Below are 18769 nucleotides of genomic sequence, written 5' to 3' on the forward strand. Positions count from 1 at the left end.
ATGAAGTAATAACACAAATTACATTTCTGATCCATGTTTTTTGTATACATTAGGCAATTTTAATATTAAGGCACAGATAACATAAGAAGTGCTTTACCTCTTCTAAAACTGCCACAGACTGTAGCAATGTATTCAGAATCCACTTTTTCAACTTCATTCAGTACAATATCCTGGCAGAAGAAAAACGTAAGTCAGCATTCCAAAATTCCCTGGTGACTTCTCAGATCTAATCAAGGAACACAGTTCAGTGTACTCTTACTTGCATTTGTAACATCTCTTCACGAGGGATTCTTTTCTCAAAGTCCTCAAAATATCTATAAAGACAGAATAAGTAGATAAAAGATTTAGGTAAAATTAAAATCTCTTAACAATTAAATTGCCTACCATAAACAAGGGTCCTGATCCCAGCAAATTATTTAAAAATTAACACTAGAATTCATTAGTAAGCCAACTATAAAATTTGGAGCGAGCGTTATTCCTTAACTTGCACCCAAATCCTTAGGTGTCATCCTTTGTAACATCTGTGACATCTACACTTATTTGTGAATAAACTTCAAATTCGTGTTCTAAGAAAGAGTAAAGCATATTTAAGTTACTGCATGTTTCCAAATTAGAGTGCTCTCTACTGACAATTCCAGGGATTACTTTGTTGCTCTTAAATCCTGCAAAATTACTGAGTATTAAAATATTATTCTACAACATGGATGAGCCTTGAAAACATTATGCTAAGTGAAGGCAGTTAAAAAAAAAAAAAAAGGTTACATGTTATATGATCCCATTTACATGAAGTGTCCAAATAGGCAAATCTATACAACACTGAGGAGCCCTGGTGACACAGTGGTTAAAAGCTCACCTGCTAACCAACAGGTTGGCAGTTAGAATCCACCAGCCGCTCCTTGGAAACCCCATGAGGTGGTTTTACTCTGTTCTACAGGGTTGCTATGAGTCAGAATCGACTCGACAACGAGTTTGTTTTTTTTTTTTTGGTAGAGACTGAAGGAACCCTAGTGGCGCAGTTGTTAAGAGCTTGGCTGCTAACCAAAAGGTCAGCAGTTCAAATCTACCAGCCGCTCCTTGGAAACCTTACAGGGCAGTTCTATTCTGTCCTATAGGGTCACTATGAGTCAGAACTGACTCAAAGGGCAATGGGTAGAATGGGTATAGAGACCAAAAGTAGGTTAGTGTGTGTGTGTGTGTGTGTGTGTGTGTGTGTGTAGTGGAGGGAGGGAAGTGATTGCTAGGGGGTACAGGATTTCTTTCTGGGGTGGAGATTGTAGTGATAGTCACACAGCTCTGTGAATATACTAAAGACCACTGAATTGTACACTTTAAATGGGTGAATTATATAGTATGTGAATTATATCTCAATAAAACTGTTATAAAAAATATCTCAGTATAAAACAACGTCTAAGAATCATGTCTGAGAATGATGTCTCAGAAGCACCAGTTCAAAGCCAATTCCCACAACAACCAGGTTCTTCGGAATATCTCTACTTACTACGTGAATATGAGAAAAATGAGCACCACACCATCCTGGTCTCTTACTGGCTCAGAATTCTGGAAGTGTAGTATAAGTTTAAAAACATTATGCTAAGGCATAAGCAGGGATGTTCAGAAGGTTATTAGGATCGAATCACCAACAAAACTATATAAAACTAAAGGAGGGACATACACTGCTTATACACTGTGTATTGTAAATAGTCAATTAGAAAGGGCCTTCCCAGATTATATCTGGCACACAAAATAATTACTGATGCTAATAGTGAAGCATGCCTTCTAGTTATTTCTATGCTGTTTTTTAGGCTTTTTTTTTTTTAATTTACTTTTTCATGTTCATGTCCTGACTTCTCAGGTAGATGATGAGATCCTTAAGGGCTACACTGAACCTCTTTACACCGTTAAAGCCTAACGCAGTGCTTCACGAAACAAGCACTAAATACCTGCTGACTGGCTGATGCACTCAGTCCTGTGTATTTTAACAGGAAGTTCCCTACTAAAGTCAAGAGAAAGAGAAATCCTTAAGACAATCAAACAAACGATAAAGCAATAACAAAGTGTGTGAACACAGGCAGATCCTCTACAGAAGCTCAGAGCAAATCTTAGCATTTCTGAGTAGAGAACTGGCGTATTCAGCTGATTTCAAAGAGTTATTATGGTGTATGAAAGAATGGCTAAAAATTTTTTTACTTTTATATTTCAAGTGTGAAAAGAAATTTTGCTATCTTACTTCAGCCCAATTCGCTGATGATGGTTCAATTTATCTTCATTTTTTTTGAGATCTGTATAAAAGATAAAGTGTTAATTTAAACTTTTTTGTTTTTTTAAAAAAAATGCTAAATTCAGTAACCCTTTTGACAAAGACTTGCCGGGGAAAAATTACATCGAAATGACTTTCAAAAAGATAATGAGAAAAAATTTCAGATATTAAGAACTAGGTAAAGGTCCTTTGAATCGGTGTAGCAAAACCTAAAGTTAGTTTTATGATCATTTTCATTTCCTAAAACAAAATTTTAAGTTGTAGTCACATGAAACAGTAGATAACATACCAAAGTCACACCAAAATTCACTGGCGATAGCAGGAAGCAACCTTGTAAGAACCTATACTGCTTTCTTCACCATTGATAGCGCTGTACTAATCACAACTTCTGAATGTTTTATGAGTACGTTCACTCATATTTTTCATTTGCTCATTCACTATTTCACTCAATTAGGATTTATTAAGTACCTATTTGTGCAAGTATTGTGCTAAAAATACTGTTGAAAGGAAAGGTATTATCTTCACCTCTTAATTAAAAAAACTGTCATATCATAACATCATATCCTAAGTCTGAAAGTGACCTACAGGTTCCATTTAGGCATTCCTTTTTTTTTTTTTTTACTGGGCACGAGCCACGGGTACAGAAGTGAGCCCGGTTAAAGAAAAAAGATAAGTATGCTTCAAAAGCCACATCCTAACCATCACCTTTACATTCACACATATAAATTCCCTCTGGAGATATAAAATGGAGAAAAATAAACATCTTCATAACACACAGAGCACTTAATATTTCCCCTGGTTGTGTGGACACAGGAAACACTAAAGGATATGACTGAAAACAAAATGGAAGTCTTCAGCTTGCACACACACACACACACAACACGTTTGTTTATATATTTGTATATGTATATGTGCATATTTAGTTTTTGAAATAATTTATTTTATTTTTTGTTGTTGTTGAGAATATACACAACAAAACATATACCAATTCAACACTTTCTAGACGTACAAATTCAGTCACATTGATTACATTCTTCAAGTTGTGCAGCCATTCTCACCCTCCTTTTCTGAGTTGTTCCTCCTCCATTAACAAAAACTCACAGCCTTCCAAGGTTCCTAACTAATCTTTTGAGTTGCTATTGTCAATTTGATCCCATATTGATAGATCTTAAAAGAACACAACGCTCAAGGCAGACATTCTTTATTAGTTAAGCTAACCTATGTTTGGTTTAACGAAGACTTCAGGGGATATTTTTGGCTTAAGGTTTAAGGATTATCTCCAGGTTGCTGATTGCTTTTGGGGTTCATCCAGCCTCCATGGCTCCAGAAAATCTGGATTCCATAAGAATTTGAATTCTGTTCTGCATTTTCTCTCTTTGGATCAGAATTCTTCTATAGAATTTTTGATGAAAACTTTCAGTAATGGTAGCTGTGCACAACCCAGTTCTTCTGGTCTCATGGCAAAGGAGGCAGTTGTACACGGAGGAAATCAGCCACATGTTCCATTTCCTTCTCCTGTTCCTGACTCTCATGCTTTCTCTGTCGCTCCTGGCAAATAGAGATCAATCATTGTGCCTTGGATAGCCACTGGCAAGCTTTTAAGACCCCAGGCACTATGCAACGAGGTAGAACAGAAGCACTAATCAGGTTATCAGGCCAGTTAGCTGGGATGTCCCATGAAACCATGACCCTAAACCTCCAAACCAAGAAACTAAATCCCATGAGATGTTTGATTATATATACGCAGCCTCGGCAGCTATTTTCTTTTTCATTGTTGTAAATATATCTATCACACAACTTTTGCCAATTCAACTTTTTACAGGTGTACACTTACTGACAGTCCCCCTTACCTTTCCGCCCCTGGAAACCGCTAATAAACTTTGTTCTCTATACATTTGCCTGTTCTTGTCTTTTCATATGAGTGAGGTCATACAATATTTGTCCTTTTGTGATTGACTTATTTCACTCAGCATAATGTCTTCAAGTTCCATCCATACTGTAGCATGTATCAAGATATATACAGTCTTTAATTACATATCTGTGAATCATGAAATATAAAAATCAGGACAGTAGATGCTCGACATTTCCAAGGGATACAACTGAATACCTTTGAGAAATCCACAAATTCTTGACTGCAATCAAATCACTTAGCAAATCCTTTCACTCAGATAAACAACATATACCAGAAGCACACAAAGCCAAACGCCCTCTGAGATGCAGATGTGGAGTTCATTCTCTAGCGATGTTACACACAAATTCTTCACTTAGTAATATTACTAATTAATCATGCCTCTTAAGAGTCAGCTACCATTTCTAAGGACTTACTAGAAACCAGGAGCCCCAATGGCACAGTGGTTAAGAGTGCGGCTGCTTACCAAAAAGTTGGCAGTTTGAATCCACCAGCTGCTCCTTGGAAGCCCTATGGGGCAGTTCTACTGCGTCCCACAGGGTTGCTGTGAGTCGGAATCAACGGCAACGGGTGTGCATGGAATGTACTAGAAACCAAGTACTCTGCTAAGCACTTTACATACATCCGTGCACTCAATCATATGAAGCAGAGATTATGATTCCCATTTTGTAGTTGAGAAACTGATGCACCAAAGCCACCCATCGAATTAAGAGGCGGAGCAGGGATTCAAACTCAGGCGTCTCCAAAACCTGTCCCTCTAATCATTTGGGTTTCTTGCAAATAACTGAACCCACAAATATTAAACCCATAAATATTAAATCCCAAATACCATGAAAGTGCTGTAATGAATCCATACATATTGTATACGCCCTTGAAAACGATAAGAAGATAAGTTATATTGAAAGGTGGCATAGTGGTTAAGAGCTCAGGCTGCTAACCAAAAGGTTGGCAGTTCAAATTCACCAGCCCCTCCTTGGAAACCCCATGGGGCAGTTCTACCCTGTCCTGTAAAGTTACTATTAATCAGAGGCAACTCATCAGCAACAGGTTTGGTTTTTGTTTTTTATATTAGGTTTGGAGTCCCTGGGTGGTGTAAATGGTTAACACGCTTGGCAGCTAACCCAAACGTTGGAGATTCGAGTCCACCCAGAGATGCCTTGGAAAACCAACCAGGTAATCTACTTCTGAAAAATCAGCCACTGAAAACCCTGTAAAGCACAGTTCTACTCTGACACACAAGGGATCACCATGAGATAGAATCGATTTGGTGGCAACTATTTTTTTATTTTTTTTAATTGTTGTTGTTGTTAGGTGCCGTCCAGTCGGTTCCGACTCATAGCGACCCTATGCACAACAGAACGAAACACTGCCCAGTCCTGTGCCATCCTTACAATCGTTGTTATGCTTGACCTCATTGTTGCAGCCACTATGTCAATCCACCTCATTGAGGGTCTTCCTCTTTTCCACTGACCCTGTACTCTGCCAAGCATGATGTCCTTCTCCAGGGACTGATCCCTCCTGACAACATGTCCAAAGTGTGTAACACGCAGTCTCGTCATCCTTGCCTCTAAGGAGCATTCTGGCCGCACTTCTTCCAAGACAGATTTGTTCGTTCTTTTGGCAGTCCATGGTATATTCAATATTCTTCGCCAACACCACAATTCAAAGGCGTCAACTCTTCTTTGGTCTTCCTTATTCATTGTCCAGCTTTCACATGCATATGATGTGATTGAAAATACCATGGCTGGGTCAGGCGCACCTTAGTTTTCAGGGTGACATCTTTGCTCTTCAATACTTTGAAGAGGTCCTTTGCAGCAGATTTGCCCAATGCAATGCATCTTTTGATTTCTTGACTGCTGCTTTCATGGATGTTGATTGTGGATCCAAGTAAAATGAATTCCTTGACAACGCCCGTCTTTTCTCCTTTTATCTTGATGTTGCTTATTGGTCCAGTTGTGAGGATTTTTGTTTTCTTTATGCTGAGGTGTAATCCATACTGAAGGCTGTGGTCTTTGATCTTCATTAGTAAGTGCTTCAAGTCCTCTTCATTTTCAGCAAGCAAGGTTGTGTCATCTGCATAACGCAGGTTGTTAATGAGTCTTCCTCCAATCCTGATGCCCCGTTCTTCTTCATATATTCTAGCTTCTCGGATTATTTGTTCAGCATACGGATTAAACAGGTATGGTGAAAGAACACAACCCTGACGCACACCTTTCCTGACTTTAAACCATGCAGTATCCCCTTGTTCTGTCCGAACAACTGCCTCTTGATCTATGTAAAGGTTCCTCATGAGCACAATTAAGTGTTCTGAAATTCCCATTCTTCGCAGTGTTATCCATAGTTTGTTAGGATCCACACAGTCAAATGCCTTTGCATAGTCAATAAAACACAGGTAAACATCCTTCTGGTATTCTCTGCTTTTAGCCAGGATCCACCTGACATCAGCAATGATATCCCTGGTTCCACGTCCTCTTCTGAAACCGGACTGAATTTCTGGCAGTTCCCTGTCGACATACTGCTGCAGCCGTTTTTGAATGATCTTCAGCAAAATTTTGCTTGCGTGTGACATGAATATTTTTCTATAATTTCCACATTCAGTTGGATCACCTTTCTTGGGAATAGGCATAAATATGGATCTCTTCCAGTCAGTTGGCCAGGAAGCTGTCTTCCATATTTCTTGGCATAGACAAGTGAGCACCTCTAGCGGTGCATCTGTTTGTTGAAACATCTCAATTGATATTCCATCAATTCCTGGAGCCTTGTTTTTCACCAATGCCTTCAGAGCAGCTTGGACTTCTTCCTTCAGTACCATCGATTCCTGATCATATGCCACCTCTTAAGACTTTGTTGTTCAAAATTTTATTAAAGGAACAAAGGCAATTTATATCTTTTAGAAATCTGCAAATGATAAATATTTCATTGTCTTTACACAAAGAAGCCACTTCTTGCCCTTCTTGCTTTTCCTCTGAATTATAAGCCTAAAAGCACTTAAGATGGTAAAACAAACTATGTGTCTACTCTCCACTGCGGAATTAAAACGAAAATCTTACCGTTTGCATCCACTGACGGCAAAAGGGTTTTCAAGTTCTAGTTAATGCACTAATGGCCCTTCAGGACCACATTTAACTGGAATTAGCGACCTCTGCTACATACTCACCTTCTAATGTTTTAATTCCTTCATCTACAAACTTCCTTGCAGCAGATGGCCTACAGAGAAAGAAAAGCATTATCTCAGTATTGCAGGTAAAACTCAGGATCCTTCTAACAAAAAACCAACTATGTTTTCTCTTGTCAAACAAAGAGTTGCTATGGAGCTACAGAAGATCTGCTAAAATGTTGAATGATTACTTTGGTAATGTTTAATTTTATCCAAAGGTAAGAATTCTTAAAGCCTTAGTCATTAGGAAGACGGCCATGAACTTGGGCATGAAATGTCTATGCATGTAGCTGTCATATGTTCATGTACTTTATTCCATAAAACAGACATACAGGCACTTGAAAACTGTTGATTCATTCCACTAAGATTTATTGAGGACCTATACATGCCAGCTCTCTTCTAGGGGCTGAAAATACAGCAGGAAACAAGACAAGTAAGACCCCTGGTCTTATGAAATGTATATTCTAGTGGATAGGGAGGAACAATAAATAGATATATAAAAAAAAAAAAAAAAAAAATCAGATGTGCTATGCGATGAGCTATGACGGAGTGGCTGGGTGAGAGAAAACCTCTGAGATTATCTCTAAACTGAGATCTGAATGACTAGGAGTCAATCCTCAGGGGGACTAAGGAGGAAAGCGTATCAGGCGTATCAGGCGGAGGAGACTATTAGTGCAAAGACCCTAAGGCTGGCATGAGCTTCATTTGTTTAAGGAAAGAGAAAAACTAGGATGGCTAGAGTGATGTACGGGATGCGGAGAGGGGAGACATTATATGGGGCTTTTTAAGCCATGGTGGTAAATTTGGATTTTATTCTGAGTGCAACGGGAAGCTATTAGAGGGATTTGAGCAAAGCGGTAATAAAGTCTAATTTAGGTTTGTAAAACATTACTTTGATTGCTGTGTTCATATAAATAAATCACAACATCAGATATGGCTGAAGATATTCTTAAAGACTGTCAGGGGCACAGGGAACCTTAGAGACTAGCCTCCCTCACATTTTACAGGGAAGAACACTTAAACCTAGAAAGATGAAGTGACTTGCTAAGGTTACAAATCTAGCTGGAGGTAGCACTGGGAGCGGCACCCAAATCTCTTTGTCCCTTATACCAGTTCATAACGTAATGAAGTCAAAGCAAAAATAGGAAGAAACACATATACACACCTACAAAAGCACACTAGTCTGCAGCCACAGTGTTTTGAGACAAATAATCCTACAAAGTTCAGTAACCTGGGTGAACAGCCTGATATTACAGTGTGGTACAGTAACTGATATTCATGTCAGCAAGGCAATGTGGCCTAAAACAAGTCGAACTGAATTTGGAATCAGAAGACCTGGGTTCTAATCCTGGCTCTGCTATAGTTATCTCACTTTACATAGTTAAGTCTCAGTTTCTTGCCTAGAAAAAGAGGATAACACAACAAGAAAAAGAGGATAATACAACAGGTGCTTTCTAAAACGACTGCTAACTAAAATTCAATTTCTAATTCAAATGCAAAAGTCTAGTTCTCGCACTTTTAAGTTCAGCCAACAAATCTTATTCATTATAAATCTACTAAATTTTCTTACACATTTTAACAACACAATTCTAAACGAATTGCCCAATTTATATTGGAACCACAAGGCTAATCTGTTACGTATATGCTAAATTATCTTCCAAAATGGCAAATTCTTAACGATACCAAATAAACTTGATACACACACAAAGAAATAAAGTGTCTGCTCCAAATTCATAAGGTACTATGCTAGGTGCTGTTGAAAAAAGCTAAAATGTTTAAGATAAATAGCATGTTCAGAGAGACAAAAGAGGCACAAACTAGAAAGGGTGATAATATGCATACAGAGCAAGCATTAATGGGGTTCAGAGGAAGGAGAGATTATTCCTGGCTGAGGAATCAAAATGGCTTCACAAAGGAGGTACTATTTGCCTTGGAAAAGGCTTTTACTGCAGAGGCAGCATCTAAAGAATTGGTCTCAGACATGGAAGCTACAGAGGAGTAAACTATACGGACAAAGGCAAAGAGGTGAAAGGTACAGATTTTGAAGGGAAGCAGTTTGCGTTAGTATATAATTTAGTTTGGCTGACATAAAAAATAAAACCATCCCTACTACCATTTGCTTAAAATAGTTCTTACCCAATGCCAGTAACTCGAGTCAGGAAATTGATAGATGAACTTGTATCATCCTGCCGAATCTTTGCGGAAAAAAAAAGTAACTATGATTTAGGAATGCTTTGAAGACTCAAATGATCTTACTTAAAATACTCTAGGTGGTTAAGGGACATGAAGAGCCATTTACATTTGCCTGGATAACCCATACACAGGCATTCATACATAACCTATGCAGTTGCATAAATTCGTAGAGAAATGAACAACACAGTTCCTGAAGATGTCTCATCTCTAATCTCTCCAATAATTTAAAAAGGTCTATTCACAAAAGACCAGAGGTGACATAATTACGATTGTTCAGGGTGAAACAAAACCATAAAAATGCCTGGGAGAGTTTAAGCATAGAATTCTAGAAGATACTTATCTTTTAGTCAAAAGATCAGTACTGAAAAATAAGGAGCTAATTCAATCATAACGACAGTCTCGAAAATGCCACATAAAATAAGTGGTGAATATTTCGAACAATATTCAAGAATTTAAAAACAGAATGCTTAAAGCCATTTCTTTTCCTTTCGAGCCCTACTGGCATGTTTAACATCAACCACCCTGCGATGGTGCTACGGCATACCTGTCATAGAGGCAGACACTATAATCAAAGAGTAAACAAGTAATTTAAATATTACCTTTTCCAGCTTACGCAATTTTCCAGTTGCTAAAAACTCATCAATCTTTTCAGCTATTTTTGTTCCTACTCCAGGCTGTATCGAAAATTAAAAATATAAAACATATAAACATGTCCTTACCAAATCACTAGAAGATAAAGTAAAAAGCGAGAAATGAAAAACAAATGATCATCACATGACAAGTTTTGAAACAAAGGACACAGAAAGTTAATCCCCAGAAAAAACTATTTCCTCCCAGAGGCAAAACGCTTAAATGACTGACAAAAGAGAACCCTAAATAAATTATTCTGAATCTTTTTTAAAAATTAACTTTTATTGTAGAAAAATTAGAAATTTAGAGTAGCATAAAGAATAAAAGCACTTAGTAATCTCATCACTGCAACTTCATCACTTAACATTTGGTATATATTAAGTTTTCTCTTATACATACTTTCTTCTTGCAAAAATAGAATTGTGCTGCTTTGTAAAGTACTTTTTTTTAATTACTAATACATCATGAACAATTTTCCATATCAATAAATACATATAACATATTAATGGATGCATGGTATATAATTGAATGAATGTGAATATATCATAATTTACTTAAATATCGAGATGATTTCCAATTACAGTAAAACCTGTGAGAGCGGGAACTCAATGAGATTGCTTGTTTTTCCAGGTCTCTCAAGTTTTCCTCCTTTGCCAAGGTGCAGTCTTGCCACTTTTCTATTGCTCTCTATTAGTTGAAAATATTTGAGGTTTCCTTCTCTGACAGGTTTCCACCTTACACAGGTTCAGACTTCTGCAGGTTTTACTGTAACTGATACTAGGTAACAACGCTCTCATGAACTTCCTCTAGAACTGAGGTTCAAACACTTCTACATGCATCAGCATCACCGAAACCCATAACCTGTTGCCCTCGAGTCAATTTCAACTCATAGTGACAGAGGACACAGTAGAGCTGCCCCACTGGGTTTCCAAGGAGCAGCTGGTAGATCTGAACTGCTGACCTTTTGGTTAGCAGCCAAGCACTTAACCACTGCACCACCAGGGCTCCATATCACCTAACCCACCGCCATCGAGTCGATTCCACAGGGTTCCTGAGGCTATAAACCTCTGCGGAAGCAGACTGCCACACCTTTCTACCTCAGAGCTGCTTGTGATTTGAAACCACTGACCTCTCGGTTAGCAGTCAGTCGCTTTAACCACTGTGCCACCAAGGCTCCTTCGCATCACCTAAGGGGCTTATTAAAGCACAGATTGCTCCACCCCAGAGTTTCAGATTCAGCAGATTTGGGGTGGGGCCAAGAAGCCGCATTTCTAACAAGTTCCCAGGTGATGCTGACTGACCCTGCTGGTCCAGGAACCACACTTTGAGAACCACTGCCCAGTTCACCATGATAGCCACTAGCCACATCAGACCATTTAAATTTTAATTAATTGAAATTAAAGAAAATTAAAAATTCAATTGTTCAGTCACACTAGCCACATTTCAAGAGCTCAACAGCCAAATGTGGCTACAGTACTGAACAGCACTTCTCTAGAATACAGGCTCAAAGAGAGCAGAGATCCTGTCTTTTCACTGCCTTATTCCTAGTACCCGTTAAAAAAAAACCCGTTGCCATCGAGTCGAGTCCGACTCATAGCGAGCCTATAGAACAGGGTAGAACTGCCCCATAGAGTTTCCAGGGTAGCACCTGGCATATAGGTGCCCAAAAAACTATGAACTAAATGAGTACTTATAGACACATATCTCTATTCATTTAATGAAGATGAATCCCTCAAAGTGGAATTGCTGTACCGAAGGATATTCACATCCTGCCAACATTCTAGCAAACTACACTTCAGAGAAGATGGGACAACCAACACTTCTATCAGCAGTAAATGAGAGGATCATTTTCTTCCACAAGACAGATTCCTGGCCAACTGACTGGAAGAGATCCATATTTATGCCTATTCCCGAGAAAAGTGATCCAATCGAATGTGGAAATTACTGAACAATATCATTAATATCACATGCAAGCAAAATTTTGCTGAAGATCATTCAAAAGCGGCTGCAGCAGTGTATCAACCAAGAACTGCCAGAAATTCAAGCCAGATTCAGAAGAGGACGTGGAACCAGGGATATTATTGTTGATGTCAGGTGGATCCTGGCTGAAAGCAGAGAATACCAGAAGGATGTTTACCTGTGTTTTATTGACTATGCAAAGGCATTCAACTGTATGGATCATAACAAATTATGGTTAACTTTGCAAAGAATGGGAATTCCAGAACACTTAATTGTGCTCATGAGGAACCTTTACATAGATCAAGAGGCAGTCATTCGAATGGAGCAAGGGGATACTGCATGGTTTAAAGTCAGGAAGGAGGTGCATCAGGGTTGTATCCTTTCACCATACCTATTCAATCTGTATGCTGAGCAAATAATCCAAGAAGATGAACTATATGAAGAACAGGGGATCAGGATTGGAGAAAAACTCATTAACAACCTGTGTTATGCAGATGACACAACCTTGCTTGCTGAAAGTGAAGAGGACTTGAAGCACTTACTGATGAAGATCAAAGACCACAGCCTTCAGTATGGATTATACCTCAAAATACAACAAATTCCTCAAAACTAGACCAATAAGCAACATCATGATAAAAAAAATGGAAAAAAGACAAAGTTGTCAAGGATTTCATTTTACTTGGATCCACAATCAATGCCCATGGAAGCAGCAGTCAAGAAATCAAAAGATGCATTGCTGCAAAAGACCTCTTTGAAGTGTTAAAAGGCAAAGATGTCACCTTGAAGACTAAGGTGCGCCTGACCCAAACCATGGTGTTTCCAATTACCTCGTATGCACACGAAAGCTGGACAATGAATAAGGCAGACCGAAGATGAACTGGCGCCTTTGAATTGCAGTGTTGACGAAGAGTATTAAATATACCGTGGACTGCCAAAAGAACGACCACATCTGTCTCAGAAGAAGTACAACCAGAATGCTCCTTAGACGCAAGGATGGTGGGACTACGTCTCATATACTTTTGACATGTTATCAGGAGGGATCAGTCCCTGGAAAGGACATCATGCTTGGTAAAGTTAGAGGGTGAGCAAAAAAGAGGAAGACCCTCAAGGAGATGGACTTACACAGTGGCTGCAACAGTGGGTTCAGGTATAACAATTATGAGGATGGTCAGGACTAGACAGTGTTTCCTTCTGTTGTGCACAGCATCACTAAGAGTTGGAACCGACTTGACGGCACCTAACAACAACAGCAACAGAATTATCAAGCAGCACTCATACGCACTGGATAGTAGGGCTGTGATTCTTAAAATAATAGTGAAAAGGAATAATGATGAGATTTTTATGTTAAGTCCAGTATTATGCAAAAGGCGGTTTGGATACTTTCGTGTTCTATTTAGGGATATACCATAAACTCAGATTTGGGATGAAGTGTATCAGAGCTTGTTAGAGGTCTGCTTCTAAGAAATGAGCAAACTATTTGCAATAAACACAAAAAAGAAGTTCAATGGTAATCCCAAATGTTAAAAGGGGAACATAATGGAAGTAGGAGTGGTTCCTGAGGTTAACACTGAGTCAGCTCACCAAAACAGAAACTCAGAATTAAAGTCTAGTGTAGCACTTTTATATCTACAACTTGCTTGGCTAGTCTATCTGGGCAGGATATACCGTAACGTTGAGAACTGTTTATGGCATAAAGGGTTTAAAACCTAAATACAGAATAACAAATTCAAGATTAAAATGTGGTACATGATTACTGTGGATAACTTGTCACTCGATCATAAGATGAGCAAGATTTATGGTAATGTTAGGACTCTGAAGTACGAAAACATAAGGATGGTCATAGTTCATACACTCGCAGCTCTCATGAGAAAGTTAAGGACAATAACATATCAGTACTGTCTAAATTCCAGAGGAACTTTGTGAAACACAAATGGGTAAAGACCAAAAGACTGACTGATAACTCTCAGGACCAGCACTAATCAAAACCCATGTCGGTTTGTCAGACTAGCATTATATTAAGTATTAAAATAAAAGATGAGTATGAGATATTCCTTAATTTTGAGAATTTATAAACTTTTAGTGAGATTTAGATGAGAGAGAACAATCTGACCATCAATAGATAGACTTTTCCAGGATATTCTAAGTGATATTATCACAAGTTACTAAGAGATGTGACCCTCTAGAAACTGTGAAACCACTAGCAAGAAGGGCTTCATAGAAATTACAGTGAACAGGACTAAATGCCATAATATACAAAGGGGGTTAATTATGTACTTACTCGTATGTAATTTGGAAACCCTGGTGGCGTACTGATTAAGAGCTATGGCTGCGAACCAAAAGGTCAGCAGTTCAAATCCACCAGGTGCTCCTAGGAAACCCTATGGGGCAGTTCTGCTCTGTCCTACTAGGGTTGATAAACCAGAACTGACTTGACGGCAACAGATTTGGTTTTTTGGAGTAGGTAAGTAGGAGCCCTGGTGGTGCAATGGTTAAGCACTCAGCTGCTAAGCCAAAGGTTGGCAGTTCGAATCCACCAGCTGTTCTGTTGGAGAAAACACCTGGCAATCTACTCCTGTAAAGATTACAGCCTAGGAAATCCTGTGGGGCAGTTCTACTCTGTCCTAAAGGGTCACAATGAGTTGGAATTGACTCAATGGTACGCAACAAGAGTAGGCACGATCTCACTAACTCACTTAAGTTCCTATACCCTGGGATCAAAGAAAGACAGCCAGGGACCAGATATGCTAGTACCACTCCATCACCCCACTCCTCTTGAGGACTAACACCCACACTGAAATTCAATGTGAGAGTGAGTACACGTGTATATGGCAGAAGTAAAAAAAGAAAAGTATAATCATATGTATTTAAAATTGTTTTAAATTCATCCTCATTCACCCAAATAAAAACACTTACAGTGTGAAAAAGCATGCTTAAAATAACATTAATATTATTTTAAGAAATCAGAAGGCTGTGTGGGTCTGTGTAGGTCAAGGCAGCTTCAGAGAGGGAAATTTAGTTTTGTGGGAACTCATCAAATTTGTACATGTATGAATTCCTGAAGCAACTTATTCACTAAACTTACCAATTTCTTAGCTTCTGCTCCACTCTTTATTTGGTGTGGGTACTTTGCTATCACAGATGCTGCTTTTCTACAAGGAAAAAAAAAAAAAACAGAAATCCAACAAGGTCTTAATTTTTCTTAAGCTGGAACACACAAGCGAATATCCAGTTTGAACTTGCACCGAGATTTCCACCTTCACGTAAAACTTAAAACTCAGAAGAACTGACAAACCACCAACTACTTCTCTGACTTTTTAAGTATCTTGACAATTCTCACATTTAAGGAAAATCTGATTTTAACTATATGTAAAGCTAGAGAGATTCAGGAGAACAGCAGCCTTTCCTATTTGGGAGTAAGCGGAAAATATCGTTTAGCCTTCTTTTCTTTTTAAAAGCCAATTTTTAAAAACTGTTCTTAACTTTATAAAAATGTGCCATCATATTCAGACTACTAGATACTTGATTGGCTCATCCGTGGTGGCTATTTTAAAATTCATGGTTTAAAGTGCATCCCAATATGTCCTTACACCAGTTCTTTTTTCATTGTTCCCATTCCGGTTTGACATACAAAGCAGTGACCTGTGATTCTTGCCTATCTCCACAAACAGCCAGCTCAGTAACCCAGCTGGATTGGGTACCCTACAGGAGCTTGCTAATAGTACCCTGTCTATAATATTAAAGCTAAATGTAGTTTAGTGTTGATGCTAATAAAACGTGACGGTACATCTAAGTCTAAAGCATACATAGTGGATGGTCTTTGGACAGTCTTTTTCATTCTATTCTAGCACACACAAACCTTTAGACTTGGACTTCAACTTCTCTGTAGGAAGCCCTGGTGGTGCAACAGTTAACTACGCGCCTGTTAAATGAAAGGTTGGTGGTTCAAACCCACCCAGCAGCTCCATGGGAGAAAGACCTGGCAATCTGCTCCTGTAAAGATTACAGCCCAGAAACCCCTACAGGGCAGTTCTACTCTGTCACATGGGGTCGCTATGAGTTGAAGTCAACTCAACAGCACCCAATAGCAACAACAATCAGCATATTATTGATGATGAATCTGAGAAGGTAGGTTGAGGGGAATTTGTGGAGGGAATTATTTCAAGAAAGGCATACTTGACACTGTGGGGTAAAGCCTGAAAGGGAAAAAGAATTAGATCATGAAAGGCCTTTTGTATGCCATGATGCATTGGGACCTTATCAAGGTAAAGAGGAAATATCTAATTATTTGATATGGGAGGATGACAAAATCACATAACTGTTTTCAAGAGATCATGTTGGCCCATAATGAAGAGAAATGCACATCAGGGTGGAGTGGAGCATGCATGCGTGGTGGGGCATCACCACCCTTTCCAAACTTAATTCCCACTGAAACCATACTGCTTAGGCAAACGGGATTACTGACTTCCAGAAAATGCTATAGTCCTTTATCTCTCCATGCCTTGGCACATTTTGTTTCTTTTGTCTGGGCTGTTTTTCCTCTCACTTATCCTCTGATGTCTCCTTCAAGACTAAACACTTCCTCTTTGGAGCCTACTGTGACTCAAATAAAAGATGGGGTTCAATGTCACTCTGGTTTCTAGATCAAATGTATGGATGATTTCTTAGCACAGGAAATCATAGGTGGGAAGGACAGGAGGGAGAGTATTCAGGTCTGAACAGGTTGAGTGGGACAGGCAGGAAGGAGTTAAGTTACAGGTAAAGGGAACATAGGACTAAAAATATGGAGAAGAGCCCAGTAAGGCAAAAATTTGGATCCACTGATGTAAATGGTATTCAAAGCCAAGAATGGTAAGATAGCCAGGGAAACTACGAAAGTGAGAAAAGAGGGCTAAGGGCAGGCCCTGGGGACGACCACATTAAAAGCTAAGAGAGAAGAAGAGGTGCAAGAATAGAAAGAGTACCATCAAATAAGCCAAGGGAAAGTATTCTGTGGAATGAGCTAGTGGCGAATGCCCCCGAATGTCCAGTAAGATGAAGTGTAAACCAAAACCAAACCCGTTGCTGTCGACTCGATTCTGACTCATAGCAGCCCCACAGGACAGAGTAGAACTGCTCCATAGAGTTTCCACGGAGAGGCTGGTGGATTCAAACTGCCAAACTTTACTGGCTAACAGTTGAGCTCTTAGGTGAGAGTATTTTCAGAGAAATTATACTGCAATGAGTTAAAGAATGACTAGAGATGAGGAAGTTCAGGCATATGAACACTGATTACTTTTCAAGAAAGTTAACTGTAAAGTGGAGGGATGAGATAAAGTGTTAGCTAAAAGGAAGATTTAAGAAGATTGCTTTGTTTTTGCTTAAGGCTGAAGGACTCGAATGCGTGCATAGGCTAAAGAGCAGAAGCAGGTGGATGTGAGAATAACAGCCAGGACAAGGCCTCTGGTGAGATGAACAAGGATGGGATCAAATTAGGGTGACAGGATCCGCCACAGACCAATCAGATGGAAAGATGTGATTCCTTGAACCACATCAATTTCACAGCACAGTCCTCGTCCGTCCCCTGCCTTTCATTATGCATTTCCAGTAATTCACATTTCACGATAGGAAAAATATGGTATCAGGTTATACCGAGTTTCACTCAGAATTGGAAACTGATCATAATTGATCCTACAGAGCTCTGCCCAGATTCTTTCAGACATATTGCAGTAAGGTACCACTACGGAGTCAAACCCTGGATTCTCGCTTCTTCCTCTTCTGCAGATGGTCCAAATATCCACTGGACCCACCAAGCCCGTAAACTGCCAAACGGGGGCATACGAGAACGCATGCAATCAGCGAATGCCGCACCGTCCCACCTGTAAGCGTTGTACTTGTGGATAGCCTGGTTCACGTTCTTCTCAAAGTTTGCGAGTTCTGAAAAGGCAACGAGAACCACAGCTAAACAAACAGGAACTGAGTTTCCTGGAAAGGGACGGGGGACAGTGAGCACTCTCTTCGCCGGCCAGGCCCAGGAGCTCCGGGCAGGACTGGCTCGGGCCACGGGTGTCGAGGGAGCGGGGGCCGCGGGCCCACCCACCCCCGGGCTGTCAGGGCGGGAGAGAAGAAAAGGGAGGCAGTGGGATGGGAGGAAAGACGAGAGCCAGCGGAGCCTGGCCCGGTGCTAACCCGTGAGCATGTCGGTGATGCCCCCGTTGAGCGTCTCCTGGGGCGCCTTCCGTTTGCTCATGGTGACCTGCACCCGAGGACCCCAGAGTCCTCAGAGCCAGTGACTCGCCCCCGCGTCCTGCGCTGATAAGGGGCCAGCAGCTGACCGGGCTGGATCAGCCCAGCCCCAGCGAAGCCGGCACCACCGGCTGAACAATGGCCGCCTCTGACAGGAGGCTCGGCACGGCCGGCGTGGTGACGTCACGCGTACGGCGCGGGCGGAGGGGCGGGGCTAGAGAGGCGCAACCTCCGTACGTGAGAAAAGGGAACCTTGGAGCTGAAAGAGGAAGCTGGGCAAGGACCTGGATTTGCCAAGTGGGAAGTGGGTACCTCGGAGTTACATCCCAGTAGGGGCTGTTATGGGATGATCTGGATTCATAACCTTAGAGATTATATTTTTTTCCCAATATATTTCTCTGGAGTCCTCTCCCTAAAAGGAAAAAAATAGGAGTCCGATTTT

The 18769-nt window shown here is 40.1% G+C and overlaps 1 protein-coding gene across 1 annotated transcript in view; it reads right to left on the bottom strand.

Annotated features, from left to right (window-relative positions):
- POLB (DNA polymerase beta) overlaps positions 1 to 18495 on the bottom strand; it is a 33219-nt gene extending 14724 nt beyond the window's left edge. Inside the window, exons 1-9 of the mRNA XM_003412505.4 lie at positions 18271 to 18495; positions 17961 to 18018; positions 15188 to 15254; positions 10116 to 10190; positions 9460 to 9518; positions 7324 to 7373; positions 2228 to 2279; positions 260 to 314; positions 98 to 170 (exon numbers count right to left, since the gene is read on the bottom strand). Of these exons, the coding sequence (XP_003412553.1) occupies positions 98 to 170; positions 260 to 314; positions 2228 to 2279; positions 7324 to 7373; positions 9460 to 9518; positions 10116 to 10190; positions 15188 to 15254; positions 17961 to 18018; positions 18271 to 18331 (550 nt within the window). The 5' untranslated portion in view covers positions 18332 to 18495. The remainder of the gene's footprint in view (positions 1 to 97; positions 171 to 259; positions 315 to 2227; positions 2280 to 7323; positions 7374 to 9459; positions 9519 to 10115; positions 10191 to 15187; positions 15255 to 17960; positions 18019 to 18270) is intronic.
- Positions 18496 to 18769: the final 274 nt, after the last annotated feature.

The sequence above is a fragment of the Loxodonta africana genome, chromosome 19 (assembly GCF_030014295.1).
Source record: "Loxodonta africana isolate mLoxAfr1 chromosome 19, mLoxAfr1.hap2, whole genome shotgun sequence".
Classification (NCBI taxonomy): domain Eukaryota; kingdom Metazoa; phylum Chordata; class Mammalia; order Proboscidea; family Elephantidae; genus Loxodonta; species Loxodonta africana.